The sequence below is a fragment of the Rhineura floridana genome, chromosome 14 (genome assembly GCF_030035675.1).
Source record: "Rhineura floridana isolate rRhiFlo1 chromosome 14, rRhiFlo1.hap2, whole genome shotgun sequence".
Classification (NCBI taxonomy): Eukaryota; Metazoa; Chordata; class Lepidosauria; order Squamata; family Rhineuridae; genus Rhineura; species Rhineura floridana.
This window is the reverse complement of record NC_084493.1, coordinates 22263797-22278402: the sequence shown is the minus strand read 5'-3', so window position 1 is coordinate 22278402 and position 14606 is coordinate 22263797. Positions and strand designations below refer to the sequence as shown.

At 44.1% G+C, this 14606-nt stretch overlaps 1 protein-coding gene across 9 annotated transcripts in view; it reads right to left on the bottom strand.

Moving 5' to 3' along the window:
• The window catches only part of NEO1 (neogenin 1), a 178624-nt gene extending 167030 nt beyond the window's left edge, over positions 1 to 11594 (bottom strand). For 5 of the 9 annotated variants that reach the window (XM_061594752.1, XM_061594753.1, XM_061594755.1 and 2 more), the window contains exon 1: positions 11104 to 11593. In XM_061594752.1, the coding sequence (XP_061450736.1) occupies positions 11104 to 11233 (130 nt within the window). In that variant the 5' untranslated portion in view covers positions 11234 to 11593. Of the gene's footprint in view, positions 1 to 11103 lie in introns of all 9 variants that reach the window. The other 4 variants (XM_061594751.1, XM_061594759.1, XM_061594754.1 and 1 more) reach the window with 1 other exon arrangement.
• Positions 11595 to 14606: the final 3012 nt, after the last annotated feature.

The following is a 14606-nucleotide window of genomic DNA, read 5'->3' as shown; positions in this document are numbered from 1 at the left end:
ATTCCATATTTTTCATGATCTACACAGTCAAAGGCTTTGCTGTAATCTATAAAGCACAGGGTGATTTTCTTCTGAAATTCCTTGGTCTGTTCCATTATCCAACATATGTTTGCGATATGATCTCTGGTACCTCTTCCCTTTCTAAATCCAGTTGGATGTCTGGCGTTTCTCGCTCCATATATGGCAAGAGCCTTTGTTGTAGAATCTTGAGCATTACTTTACTTGCATGGGATATTAAGCCAATAGTTCAATAATTACTGCATTCTGTGGGATCCCCTTTCTTTGGAATTGGGATGTATATGGAACGCTTCCAGTCTGTGGGCCATTGTTTAGTTTTCCATATTTCTTGACAGATTTTCGTCAAAATTTGGACAGATTTAGTCTCAGTAGCTTGTAGCAACTCTATTGGTATGCCATCTGTACCTGGTGATTTGTTTCTTCCAAGTATTCTTCCAAGTATTTTAAGAGCAGCTTTCACCTCGCATTCTAGAATTTCTGGTTCTGGTAATATCAGTAAAAGCATGTAAATAAAATCTAGTTGGTAAAAAATAAATCCCAAATGCCTGTCTGAAAAATAATTTTTCAAAATACATTTTATTGACATACATGGCATACTTACCATTTAGCTGAGGCACAAATAATTTCATTTTATGCGAAGTACAAATTGGTAACACTAAAAAGTAGTAAACAAAAGCCTAGCTTTACAACTACAACTGAAAGAACAAAATCAAGAACAAAGTTTTTTCATTCTAAATACAGCAAAAAGATACAAAAATATTTCTATGGCCTGCTTTGAAATTGATACACCTAGCTACTGCCAGTCAGATTTCCATATCATACTATCAAAGATATATCAGTCACAAGTAGGCCTCAGATGTGCCAAACAAGAACTCTAGCCTTTCAGTAAACTACCATCCCTGAACCTAGGCTCCTCATCAGCCCCAAACAACTTTTCCAGCATTGTTGTGAAAAGTATACTCCAGATGGTATCAGGGAGGAATCAGCCTATGTCCACCCACTAAAGGACAACAGTTTTATCCCCCCCCCATTCTGGAGTCAGACTCTAAGCTTTCATATGCTTCTAGTAATGTAATTGGCTACTTCCCATTCCTTGTTTTTCCTGCCACATTCTTTGATACATCAGAGGTGGTGTAAGGAACAGCAGGAAGGGCCCAATCTTGCCAGTAAAGATGCATGGGAGGTTTCCCATAATGACTCCTGAACTGGATAGGGCCCTTTCCATACAGCTCCACATCTGGAAGTACCACCGGAGGGAGGGGGATAGAGAGAGATCAGCAAGTGTGTGAGGCTTCAAACTTCAAGATGGCCTCTAGATCCCATTCTTCTCCCAATTACATCGTCAGGGACATGGAGAGCCTAGAAGTATATGCAATTCAAAAAAAAAGGAGAGAAGATCCAGTCAACATCTTGACACTCCTGTGGCCAATTTAAAATTGGCCATGGGAGTTAAAAGCACCCATGGCCAATTTTAAATTGGCCACAGGAGTATAGCCATTAGTACATACATGTCAACTGGTTTTAAACAAGCAGCATTTTCTAGGGAAAATAAAAATTAAACTGTTTTAATTACTTGCAATGTTGATTAACATAAATGGCAGTCTTAAATTATTTGCTGAAGTAGGGAAAGACAGTCACCCTTCATCTGGATAATAGAAGTGACCCCTTTCACAGATAAAATCTGGCACACTATCCTGATAACGCGAGATAAAATGTAAATAGAGTGCATTTCTTTTACAAGTGTCTAAATATTTCAACTTGATACTATCAAGGATGCAACAAAGTGTTCCCAGCATTGCTGCCTTTTTGGATTATTTCAAAACCTCACACTTCAAATCTTGCTGTTGCAAATGTTAAACTATCAATGCTTTCAATTGGCGATCAGCAACCTGTCATCAAGCAAGGCCATTCCGACCATCATATTATATGAAGTGTATTCCTGGATGTGGAGTCTTACACTGTTATTTTCAGCACGCATCAGAGTTTCAAAAGAACTGCAGAATCACTGTATATTTCTCTTTTTAAAAAAATAATTTTTATTCAAAGTTTCAAATATTTCTCAAAGGCTACAAGAAGGCACAATTGCAGGGAGGGACGAGTCCTATGGGGAAAAGAATTTGAAAGGTATGAAACTTTGGAAGAATTAAGCCATGCTCACCAGAATCCATGTCACTGCCTTCATTTGAAAGGAGGTTTGTGTCGCGTCCCTGCTCCCTCATCAACCCACTTCTGTTAGAGAGGGGGACACGGATTTTTCTTTACTGTTCACACTATCCAATATAGCAAAGCTATTCAGGAATTCCTTTGTATATTCCCTTAGCATAATTGCTATATGGTTCACGCATAAAAACAAGCCTCCACTCGCCTGGGACACTTTGTCTCTTTAAAACTCACAACTACGAGTTTGGCCCCTGTAACCCGATATGAAACTCTCCTTGAAGGATCCGCTGCCACCACAAATACTAAACATCTGACTCAACCTGTAGCATAGCCAATGAAGTGGCACTTGTGTGAAAACAATCTGAAAAAGAAGCAACTTCACTTGTTGTTCGTAAGCATGTGGTTTCATAAATTGTCTCAAGGTCTTAAACTTAAGTTACTGTATGCTCTTCAAACACTTTTACCCTGACCTTCACCTCTAATCTTCTTACACTAGCTCCACCCTCTCACCAATTAATCCAAAAATAATAAACACTGACCCTATACTCTCCAACATTAATCTGTCCCTCCAACTTACCCCAACAATCCCTAAAACAGTCTCACACAAAAATATTCACCTCTCACTCAGTCACTCACTATCCAGCACACTCCAACATTCTACTCACTCATTTCATCCTCCCAACACTCACCACTTACCTTAAATACTCTAATATAAACCACATACATAAGCATTTTAATATACAAGCATGAAACACTTGCATAAAAGTATGGAACATCACAATTCACTATGACAGTAGCTGCCAATCTGAATATAAGCTAGCATAAAGGTTTCAAGCAGTTGGTCAATCTGAATACTCAGATGAAGCAGGAACACTCTCTAGCACCTGGAAGTGAACTTTATTTAAGTGAACTTTATTTTAAGTGAACACAGATGAAAATGGAGCCTCACTATAGAAATAGAGTTAAGACGTCAACATGTGAAGACAAGGTATGTGAGAAGCCAGCACTTCCTGGACATGGCCATTTATGTACAGGATGTAGCTTTTATTTCCTGCAAGGAGAGCAGATGCTTAGGAATGTCCTCTCCCAGGAATCTAGTCCCTAAAGCATGTTCTTGAGGGAGGCAACAATATGCTATACTTGCAGAATTCAGTCTTCAACCCCATTGCAGGACATGATCCATGGAGACAAAGAATGAGGCCACCTAAAGGAAGCTTGAACCAGTAAGGTGTGGCTAGAGTGTTGGACTGGGGCTGGGACCCCCAGGGGGGCTGTGAAGTAATCCAGAGGGGGCCGTGAACAGTAAAGAAATGATTTAGTAATTTTTTTTAAAAGTCTTCACTCCTTCTACACTGTCTGCTTTCCACTGCCGCTGCAGATGACACCTCCCCCTTGCTCCAAACGAGAGGGGAGGCCTTTTGCTGAAGATCCAGAGCGTCTTTCAGGCGCACTAAGGGTAGATGCCAAAGGAGGCTGAGGGTGGAGCTACCAGGAAGAAGGGATGACTATCACTGATTCCTGTCTCCTTGCATTGCCGCTACTGGCAACGCCCTTACTTAGAATGAGAGGAGAGGGCTTTTTGTGAAGCAAAAAGAAGCAAGCCTGCCAAGAAAGGCTGCTTTCCCCCTTCCTTCCTGGCAGCCAGCCTGCCTCCCTGGGGGGAGGGGGTCACAAAAAAATTCAGCTTGTAAAGGGGGTCCCGTGCTCATAAAGGTTGGGAACCACTGAATTAGACCATCACCAGACTCCAAGAGTCTTTCCCTGACAGTCTCCCTTCCTTTGCCACCTCAGGGGGCACAGCCTGGGTTTGGCAACAACCCATGGGAACCCATATTTCTTCCCATCATCACAGCAAGAATGGAGGAAACTGAATAACTGGAGACTGCTTGCTTTAAGTCTCATATCCTGTCTCTTCATTGCTAGCTATGAAGCCTGGGCCTCTCTCACACAAACATTCCCTCAGGAGGGGGCTTCCCTTGCCTTGGCAGTACAGGCCTGTTGTTCAGGCCCCAAGATTAAAGTTCTAAAGCACCCACTAGCTACTTTCTCTGCCCTGCCTTTATGGAGCAGGAAGATATATTGGTATGCCTAACTGATGCTGCTGCATCAATTCCTGTCAAGGTAACTGCAATGTGGAGGAGCTGAAGAGCTACCATCAGCATGACTACTGACAGACTGTCACAGGAGTTGCTTTTTCACAACTTTAGTTATTTTAACCATAAGTATGAAAAAATCTGTTGCATAATATTTTTTGTATTGCACAGCATTAACCGTGGTGATTGTCTAGTGAACACATCTACTTTCAGATAGAAGAAGACAAGCATTTGAAGCCACTAGTCTGGACACAAAGCTTCACCAGAACTAATTATGTTGGCCATACCTCTAATGCCCCTTCAATGGTTCAAATAAAAGCTTGTTTCACCCAAATTTATACCAGCAACAACCCACAAGGTTCATTAAACACTTTGCATTATGTCACTGATTCACATTAACAGCATGAGCAGGATGGAATTTAAAAGCCACTCATTCACCATTACAGCAACAAATGATCTAGCCCCTACCTCAGAATTCTTCTCTCCAATATCCCAGGCTGTAACTTTAGAAAGAACAAAAACTATACAACATATAGTTTAGACAGCAGACATATATAAAGCCCTTGTTAATGTCTTGATGCAACTTGAAGTTTCACAACCTAGTGACCGCCTTTCATGACTACTGGCAAACAATTACGAACCTGGAATGCATGCTGCAGGATCAAAAAAAAGGATTTATTTAAAGGGGCACATTTTAATTAAAGCATCTGCACAAAATCCTGTCAGTTTACATTTTGAAGACTATTTGGGTTTCTTTAGTCTACTATTATTTATTTATTTTATTAGAGTTATATCCCACCCTTCCTCCCAGATTCATTGCATGCTCATGAAAAATAAGAGGTCTAGTTATGCTTCAAAAACTATGAAAAAGCTTGATAGGAAAGTTTTCTAGTGAACCTGGAGAGAGTCCTAATGAGAATGGTTTATTGTATGAGGTACTAGACACTAGCACCAGGCCAAAACTAAGAGAAGAGGGGGGCAGTTTCATGAAAAACTTCCTCAGAATTTAAAAGAGGGGACCTTTTTGGCTATTTTTCAGGAAACAATGCAAATGGGCTGAACATTGTTCAGAACACAACTGTGGATTGCCCATATAATCAGTACTGGAAACATGGGCTTCATTTGCTCTTAGTGATGTCAGCACATAACTAAACCTGACTGGTTACAAAGCACTGACATCACATGCACTATATGATCCAATTGTTTTCACTGATTCAGCCTTACCAAACAAAATTACCAAAGGAATAGGAGAGAAGGAAAATAGTTTTTTAAAAAATGAACAGTTACAGAAAGCAACAGAAAAGGCCCTTAAATCTTTTCTGGGGGGATGTCAGACCCTTTCACCCCCTCAAACCTTTGAAGCAAAGAAGTCAGACCTGGCGAAAATTAAGTTCATTCCTAGCAGCCACTATAAAGTGCTTTTCTTTTTGAGCTTAGAAAGTTAAAAATCTAATTTTGTAGTTCTCCTGGCCTATTGATATAAAAGCCATATGATGGTCAAAAGATATAGCTTATTTACTGTTACTATAACTTAAAGGGCCTTTTGATGTGAAAAGAATTTCTAACTTAGATAGTCTTTATATCTTATGCATCACATTATGATAAATCAAGTAGTATGACCATTTTTTGTTTGCATACACACAAAGAAACCCCTCTGATGCCACAGTAGGCAAAAATATACTTTGGCTTAGGCAAAACCACACAGCCTCGTGCTCTTGACAACCTAAGGACATTGCCTCAAGCAGAACACAGAGCAGGGACAGGCCTGTCCCTTCAAATCTGGCCTTTCTACTGGTCCCACAAACCAACATGGCCTTCTGAGGAAGGAGCATACCCCCTGCCCCAATCACTATCACCCAAACACCCATGGTATAGAAGATGGGGAAGCATCAGAATACATTGCTCTCTCCCAACCAAGACCCATATCCGCATAACCCTGCCCTGTATTCTGCTTCATTGCTCATAGTGTGTTACAGAATCCTGGAAGTGTGCACATGCTGCAAATTGGCCTTTTTATATAGACTAACAAAATTCCTGTGTTTGTGACAGATGTCTGGAAGAGTCCCTTCATGCAGACCCCCATCAGCAAAGGTTGGACCATTCAATATCAGACCTGGAGGGCACATTTCATCCTAATTGCAGCATCTGCACAGACTCACTCAGTGTTGTTTTTCAGGCACACAAGAGTGTGACAATGTTTGGAATTGATTTTTCCATATACTAATAAGGTCATCAAGTTGGACAGGTGGGGGAGGGAAGGAGAGTTCCACTACTTCATTTATCATCCACTCCACAATCCCATTCACCTCCTCCACTGCCCATTTTTCTCTGGCTTTGGCTCTGGGAAACACCAATCTCCATGCATAACCCATTGTTCCTATCTTGTCCTTTGGGCAGACAGCAATCCAAACAGCAAGGGAAAAGAGAGATTGTGAAGGTCAGCAGCCCAGCCACAAACCACATAGGCTCAATGAGCTGTTATCTTTTCTTTCCTCAGCATTCCACAAGTGCTGTATTATAGGCAACAGTCACCAGGTGCTACCATTAGTTTAAGGGCCATTGCTGGCTAATGAAGCCAATAGTAATTTGAAGGGAAAACGGCAAGCCACTGCATGCCGATCAGTTGGCTTCTGCTGCTACTTAGGAGCTAGAGCTGGTTCTTGCATAGTAGCATCAGGTTACTGAAACAATCCCAATTGCCTGGACTAGGGCACTTATGCCATGGTCAGCAATTTAGGAATTATTCAGGGGAGGAGTGAGAAGTTCTGTCCTTGTTCCTTCTCAAATACAAGTCTTGCAGCCTGCCTGAGGAAGCCCTCCCATAGCATGTCTGAACACCTGTACAATTTTGCTGTATCCCCTTTTCCTGTATACATAATAGATTTAGGTCTCTCTCACTGTGATATGGAAACTGTTCCACCCCCTTTGCTAAAAATATCTAGAAATGGGGCATTTGTACACTTCCCTCAAAATGTGAGGGACACTGTACTCCAAGGTGGCTAAGGAAATTGCCAAGCCCCAGAAACCTAAAACATGGCACAAAATACTTTTAAAAAAGAGATACTTGTACATCTCTGTTTAAAGTAAAGGACATGAAATATACCCTAAAATGTCTGGGATATCCTGCAATAATTAAGATTTTGAAATGTGATATACATAGCCCAAGGCATCCCAATTACTATAGGTCTCCTTTTGAGATTCTCCTTATGGAGAATTCAAAGGGCATCCCCTAAATCAGTGGTTCCCAACCTGGGGGCCGGGACCCCCAGGGGGGTCATGAAATCATCCCAGGGGGTCACAAAGAGCCAAGAGAAGAATTATTTATTAATTTAAAAAATTAATTAATGGCTGGTCTGTACACCACCAACTTGCAAGCCTGCAGTGCATGCACATGCAGCCGCTTCCACCTCCCCTTCCTTCCTTCCAGCTGGCACAGTCAGTTCCCGCTACACAGAGAACTGAGCAGCACAACCTTCAAGCAACTGCATCAAGAGAAGAGGCCAGCTTTAAGCTCCAGCGCCTCTCCCCCACTCTCTTTTGTCAGCAGCAATAAGGGAAGATCAATCAAGCTGATTGGCTCTGGCAGGTAATAAACGTCATCATAATATTTGTTTTGGGGATGAATCAAAAGTGATATTATTTAATGCTTCATTATACTTTTTTTTCAATTAACAGACTAAAATCACAATTAGAATGTGGGGGTCATGAAAATTTCTGTGGTTACAAAAGGGGTCCCGTACTCATAAAGGATGGGAACTACTCCCCTAAATCATGGTTAAGACTCAGTTTTCCAAACTTCTGATAGCCAAGGCTACCTAAATTAAGGATAAAGTGCGTCTTCAATCTTATACAGCTAAAAAGGTTTACTCCAAGTATGTTAAGAGTAAGAGTTACCTACCATCAGAAGAATTCATCACCCTGTATTTCTCCATGTCAAGCATCTGGCTGTGTCTCCAGATTGGAAGAAGGCAAGCTCAGAGCAGTGACATAAGTCAGACAGACAGCCCACCTACAAGGGTAGGTAATTCTGCTGCAGCAGATGCATTTAGTTCATTCATTGCCAATGCAAAGATAATAAAACTGCCTACCTCCAGAAAAGGCTGATTGGAAGAAAAGACATCTAGAACTGTGACTCACACAGAAGCACAGCAGAAGCCTCCTATACAGGGTAAGGTGTTGAGGCTTAGAGGAGGCTTTATTTAAAATATTTCTTGTAACACACTAGTAGTTTGCTCATGACACATAGTGCAACAATAACTAGTCAGAGTAGTTCCAGGATACCCAAAAGGGGAAGACATAGCCCAAAACATATGAATAACTTTTATTAAGAAGTGGGCCATTTTAACATCCAAATAGTTAAAGCTTGGGACATGCCATTTACCTCATAAAAGAGGCAGCTTTCTAGCACATAGCAAGCCAAGCTGAGCATAAGATGGGACAGACTGCTGGACTGTAGGAATTGCATTGCCTTTTCAATCATTTTGACCTACACTTTGATTTGAGAGACGGGCAACTTCCCAGAGTAGCCAGGAACAAGCATCATTAACTGTATATGCATAACATCACCTATTTTAAATTCTGCTTACAAAACTGTTCTAGCCACATTTTCACAGATCGCTTACAATGCTAATTTAAGAGAATCTGCTTTTAACTTACAGAACTCCACCTACATCCCTTTTCCCGCTTCAGACCTTTATTCAAATATGCTTCCAACCACGTCTTAACTTAACACTTAAGATAAACAATCACATCATAAGGCATAATAAGGTGGGTTTTTTTACAGATTTAAAATTGTATTTTATGAACTCCAATTTAGTATTTCAATACATTAAGACCTGCAGTGCTCCAAGCAATTTGCCAGGACAATTAACTTGCTATTTTGTTCCCTAGGTAGAACACATATAGCATGCTAACCTACATGCTTTATTATTTACAAGCCAAATCTCAGTCTGATTTGCAATATATATATATATATATATATATATATATATATATATATATATATATATATATATATTTCTGCCCACCCAAATGGAAAAGGAGCTACTCTAACCTTCTCTGTACACTTATATTTTACACCTGCACAAGAATATTGCCAGAAACATATTTAGCTAGTGTTTCTACTACAAATCTTTCTCAATTCACATTTAATTGTTTTGCCATAGGCCATAACCAGAGAACACACATTTACAGCAGGATATTAAATATTACCAACAAGTTAGCACAAAGAACTACAAACATAATGGGTGGAGTATAAAATCAACAAGAGCAATGTCAAATGCAGTAACAATTTCTAGCATGCATACTAGCACCAGAAATTGAACAAAGGTAGTTGGGACTATATTCACAAACACTTTGTAGCTGGAAAAAAAAGAAAATTAATGTTTTTGTAATATCTTAATATCAGTATTACCTAATGCAGACACCCATGATTGTAATACTGCAGCTACCTATCATGCATGGCTGTAATATGTTACTCAAACTATTAAGATACCTTACCTATGGTAGCATAGATAGGCACCTATGTGGACTAACTCTCCATAAACATAATCAGGCTGCAACCTCATCACTTTGGAATAAGCCCAATGGAGCACAGTGGAACTTACTTCAAAGTCAACATACACAGGATCCCACTGATGTCAGGAGGACATAACTACACGTGACTAAATCCAAGACAGCTTAAAGCATACTTAATGTTTATGGAATTACAACTCACACCATTTCCATTAACAAAAAGAAAAGATGGTGCACAGTGGACAGTAGCCTTGTTGCTTTCAGAAAGACAACCACACTCTTTTTGAGCATGCCCAGAGCTCAGTTAGTTTCTCCTTCATTTTAAGAGAATTTCTCTCACCAAATTCAATTACTGCAGAGAGAGGAAAGGGAGTATTCCTGGTGAAGTTTTCATTGATGAATACCAGATTGAGGGAATTGCTTTGCAGTATCCTTCCTGTACAGCGTAGTAAATGGCACCAGTAACTGACTACTACAGAGGTGTGCAGTGGCCTCTGCTGGTACATGAAACGTGTCCAATACCGTGCAACTCTTACAAGTGGAACTAACCTCTTTTAACCAAAACACACACACACGGGGGCAAGAAAAAATCACACACGTGCCTTTAAATAAGGAGGAACAGATTTATGTCACAGAGCTGCCTCTTGGCAGTCTGGCTCTCTCTACACACATACAGTATACAAAGCTGCCTAGATCTACCAGCCTTTCCCACTAGACTACCTGTGGGAAAGGCCCATACTAAAAAAAAACCCCACAGAGAGAGAAAGGCTGGGAAAACCGGGGGGAGGGGGGCAAATCACTGCCCGCTCCTAGCGCGCTGTGCAAGGCCACTGTCTGTTGCAGCAACAGACACTCCGCAACCACCCTATAAATACTCCTCTTTGCTCAGAGGCGTGCAGGACAAGGATTCAGCTGTTGCTGGTGTGTGTACGTGTGTTGTTTTTGTTTTGCTTTTTGAGAGGAGGAAAGACGGGAATTGCCCTCTTTCGGCATAAGTTCTTAATTAAGAAGAAATCACAGACAGGCAAAACGCCCCCAGAGCCAAGCCTCGAAACGGCCCTTCTCGGCCACCCCACCGTTTTATTGATAAAAGCTGGAACTTGACGCAGGAGTAGCCCTTCGTCTATGCAGTATGCCAGCGCGCCCCCCTGCGCACACACACACAGACGTACGTACGTACATACAGGGACACTGACACGGAGAGCGGCGAAATCCTTTCACAAAAAAGGACCGGGGGGGGCACAAATCAACGCGCGCGCGGCCTCTCCCCCCTCCCTCCTCTTCCCGGCCTGAGGGGCTCTCTTGCTTTCGCTCTCACCTGCGGGCGGGAGGTTCTGCTGCGGCGAGGAGCTGCTCCTGGCAGCGGCGCTCAACTCGGGGCGCTGCCCGAAGAGAAACACGACCCAGAAGGAGCCGACGAGGAGCCGACGAGCTCCTCGCGCCGCCATCGCCAAGCCCGGCGAGCGAGCTAAGCAGCGACGGAGGCAGCGGCCCCTTCCCCTGTGGCGGCGGCAGGACCTCCTGCTCAGTCACAGGTCCTTCTCTGAGGCGCCCCACGTATGAAAGAGAAGGTGGCGGTGGCGGCGCCGGCGTTCTCCGGTTTACTCCATGACGGGCCGGTCCCAGCGCCGGGCTTTGAGATGGGGGCTCCTTCTTTCCTCACACGCACACGCACATTCACACACAGAGAAGCCGCGGCGGCGGCAGCAGCAGCAGCAAGCAGGAGGAGCAACAGCCACTCGCGCGCTCCCGCGCACCACCACCACTCCTCCTCCTCCTCCTCCTCCTCCTCTGCTCCCTCACGCGACCGACCGTCCTTACTCCAGTTTCCTCTCACACAGCCGCCGCGCGCCACCTTTGGCGATCCTCGCGAGTTGCGGGAGGAGGGGGAGGGCGCGCACGCTGATCTGACAGAAATCCAAAGGAAAAGAGGAGGGGGGAGGGTAGCCCGGGAGGAGTGCGCGCGCACCTCCCCACGCCACGCGAGCCGTCGCGCAGAGCAGCAGCAGCACCACCACCACCTCCTTAGCCCTTCCCACCTCTCTCTCTCTCCCTCTTTCACTCCCCCTCCCCCCACTCACGGTCATTCCCGAACTCCGCCTCGAGTGAGCGAAGCAAGAAGGAAAACCTGGCACGATGGGCCGCCGCTGCTTCCGATGTCAAACGCAAAGGGGGGATGGAATGGGACGGGACGCGATAGGGAGAGAAGAGGGGCGGGCGAGGGGAAAGCGGTTAGGAAAGGATCCGAAGGGGATATTTATAGGAGCAGGACGCAAAACCCGCCTTGGCTCTGCAGGGATGGGAGGGTTAAATGCCAGGAGACTCGAGCCAGCCGACTCCAAGCCCAATCTCAGGCACGTTTCCCCAGGCGTAAAGAGCCGCAGAGGTCAATGGGGCTCGTCAGTGCGGGGCTGGAATTGCACGCAGGCTGCTATCCTGCCCGCACTTCCATGGGAGTTAAAAAAAAACAACCGTTGGACCCAATGGGTTTACTTCTGACTAAAGGTGCCTAGGATTGGCTGCCAGGAAGAGAGGAGAGAGACGGCCGCCAAGGGAGAAGTCGCAGTGGGCGGCTCTGTAGTCCGTGCCGCCCCTCCCGCTCGCCACCGTCGAGAAAGAGCACCGTCCCACCGAGCAAGCAATCATAACGGATTGTGGTGTGGCTGTGTGCTTTAAGGCCTTGCTTTTTTTTTTAATCTCCAGCCTTAAAGCGAGTACAAAAATCTACAGTTGCTAGGATCTTTGTTAATAGCCATTATAGTTAAACAGGACGTGTCCCATTCCGCCCACCCCCAGCCAACATGTCACTGCAACATATCGGTTGCCGGGAGGGCATCAGCGGCAAAGGGCTGCTGCTTTCCTGCCTGCTTGTGGGCGTCTTGGCACCTGCATTTCTTTCTCCGTTTGCTTGTATTTATTGGTCGCCTCGTGTAATCAACCTCTAGGTGACGTGCGACAGTAACATAAAGCAAAAATTAAGACATGGCAATAGATGGAATAGGAAGGGATAACCTGTGGAGTCCCCGTTGAGGACAAGAAGCTTGGGGAGGGGAGGGGATGTTAACCTGTTGGGGACCACATTCTGATAGTGGGTGAGGTCGCAGCCCCAAATGGGCAGGAACCCCCTTTTCCCATAGCTCAATGGCAGAGCATCTGCTTTGCCCACAGAAGATCCCAAGTTCAATCCACAGTGTGTCCAGGTAAGGCTGGGAAAGACCTCACTCTGAACTAGGGTTGCCAGGCTCAGGGCCTGAGACTGATCCTGTATCTTTAGGAGAAGAGAAAGCCAGCCCATTACAGTATTGCAAGAACACCTGCACTGGGCTGACTTTCTCTTCTCCTAAATATACAGGATCAGTCTCAGGCCCTGAGCCCGGCAACCCTACTCTGAAAGTCTGCAGATCTGGTGCCAGGCAGTGTAGATTTATTTATTTTATTTATTTATTTATTTAATTGCACTTTTAAACCACCCTATAGCAACAAGCTCTCAGGGCGGTGTACAATAAGATAAAACCACATTTAAAATACGAACAAGTGTGGATTACAGCATACAATTATAAAACATATTTAAAAACAAAATTAGAATACAAATTAAAATAAAAATTACAATTACAGTTTAAGTTTAAAATTAAAATTAAGCTTAAAATGCCTGGGCAAAGAGGTAGGTTTTTACCTGGCGCCGAAAAGATAACAAAGAAGGCGCCAGGCGTATCTCATCTGGGAGGGCATTCCATAATTCGGGGGCCACCACTGAAAAGGCCCTAGATCTAGTTGCTGTTCTCCGGGCCTCCCTATGAGTTGGGACCCGGAGAAGGGCCTTAGACGTCGAACGCAGTGAACGGGTAGGTACATAGCGAGAGAGACGTTCCATCAGATATTGCGGTCCGATGCCGTTAACGGCTTTATAGGTAAGAACCAACACTTTGAATCTGGCCCGGAAACATATTGGTAGCCAGTGCAGTTGGGCCAGAATAGGTGTTATATGGTCGAATTTCTTCGTCCAAGTAAGAACTCTGGCCGCAGCATTCTGCACTAGCTGAAGTTTCCGAATCGTCTTCAAAGGTAACCCTACGTAGAGTGCATTACAGTAATCCAATCTAGAGGTTACCAGAGCGTGAATAACTGAGGCGAGGTTCTCCCTGTCCAGATAGGGTCGTAGTTGGGCTACCAGCCAAAGCTGGTAGAACGCATTCCGTGCCACCGAGGCTACCTGAGCCTCAAGTGATAGGAGCGGATCTAATAAGACCCCCAAACTACGGACCTGCTCCTTTAGGGGGAGTGTAACCGCATCCAGGGCAGGTCTGACATCAACCATCTCAGATAACACTGAGCTAGATGGACCAACTCAGTATAAGGCAGCTCCCTATGCTCTTTGCACCCCGTTCTGTCCTTCTTCCCCCCACCCTCCATTTTTTCCATCTTTACCACCCACATGAAATTAGGTGAACAGCTGCAGGTTGCTCACCCCTGCTTTTGAGTCTAGTTGCAGGGCAATCTGAAGCAGCAGATGGAGGTGTGTCTTCTCCCACACTAGCTGGAACAGGGTATGGTGACATTTTAAAATGAGTATAGCATAAATTTGTGAACAGTGATAATGTGCAATAACTTGAAGCAGAGGAAGATTGCCAAGTGATAATTAAAAACACCTTAAAATGCACCTGTGATTTGGTTCTCATTCTTAAAACCCTTTCTGCCCTTTCCTTCCAGACTGGTGCTAGATGAGACATACACACGCAGATATATTCTTCTGCCCTCACCCATGAGAAACAGATAATTAAGTCTGTTTCATACATGCATATTCATTACTTGAGTGGCTGGATG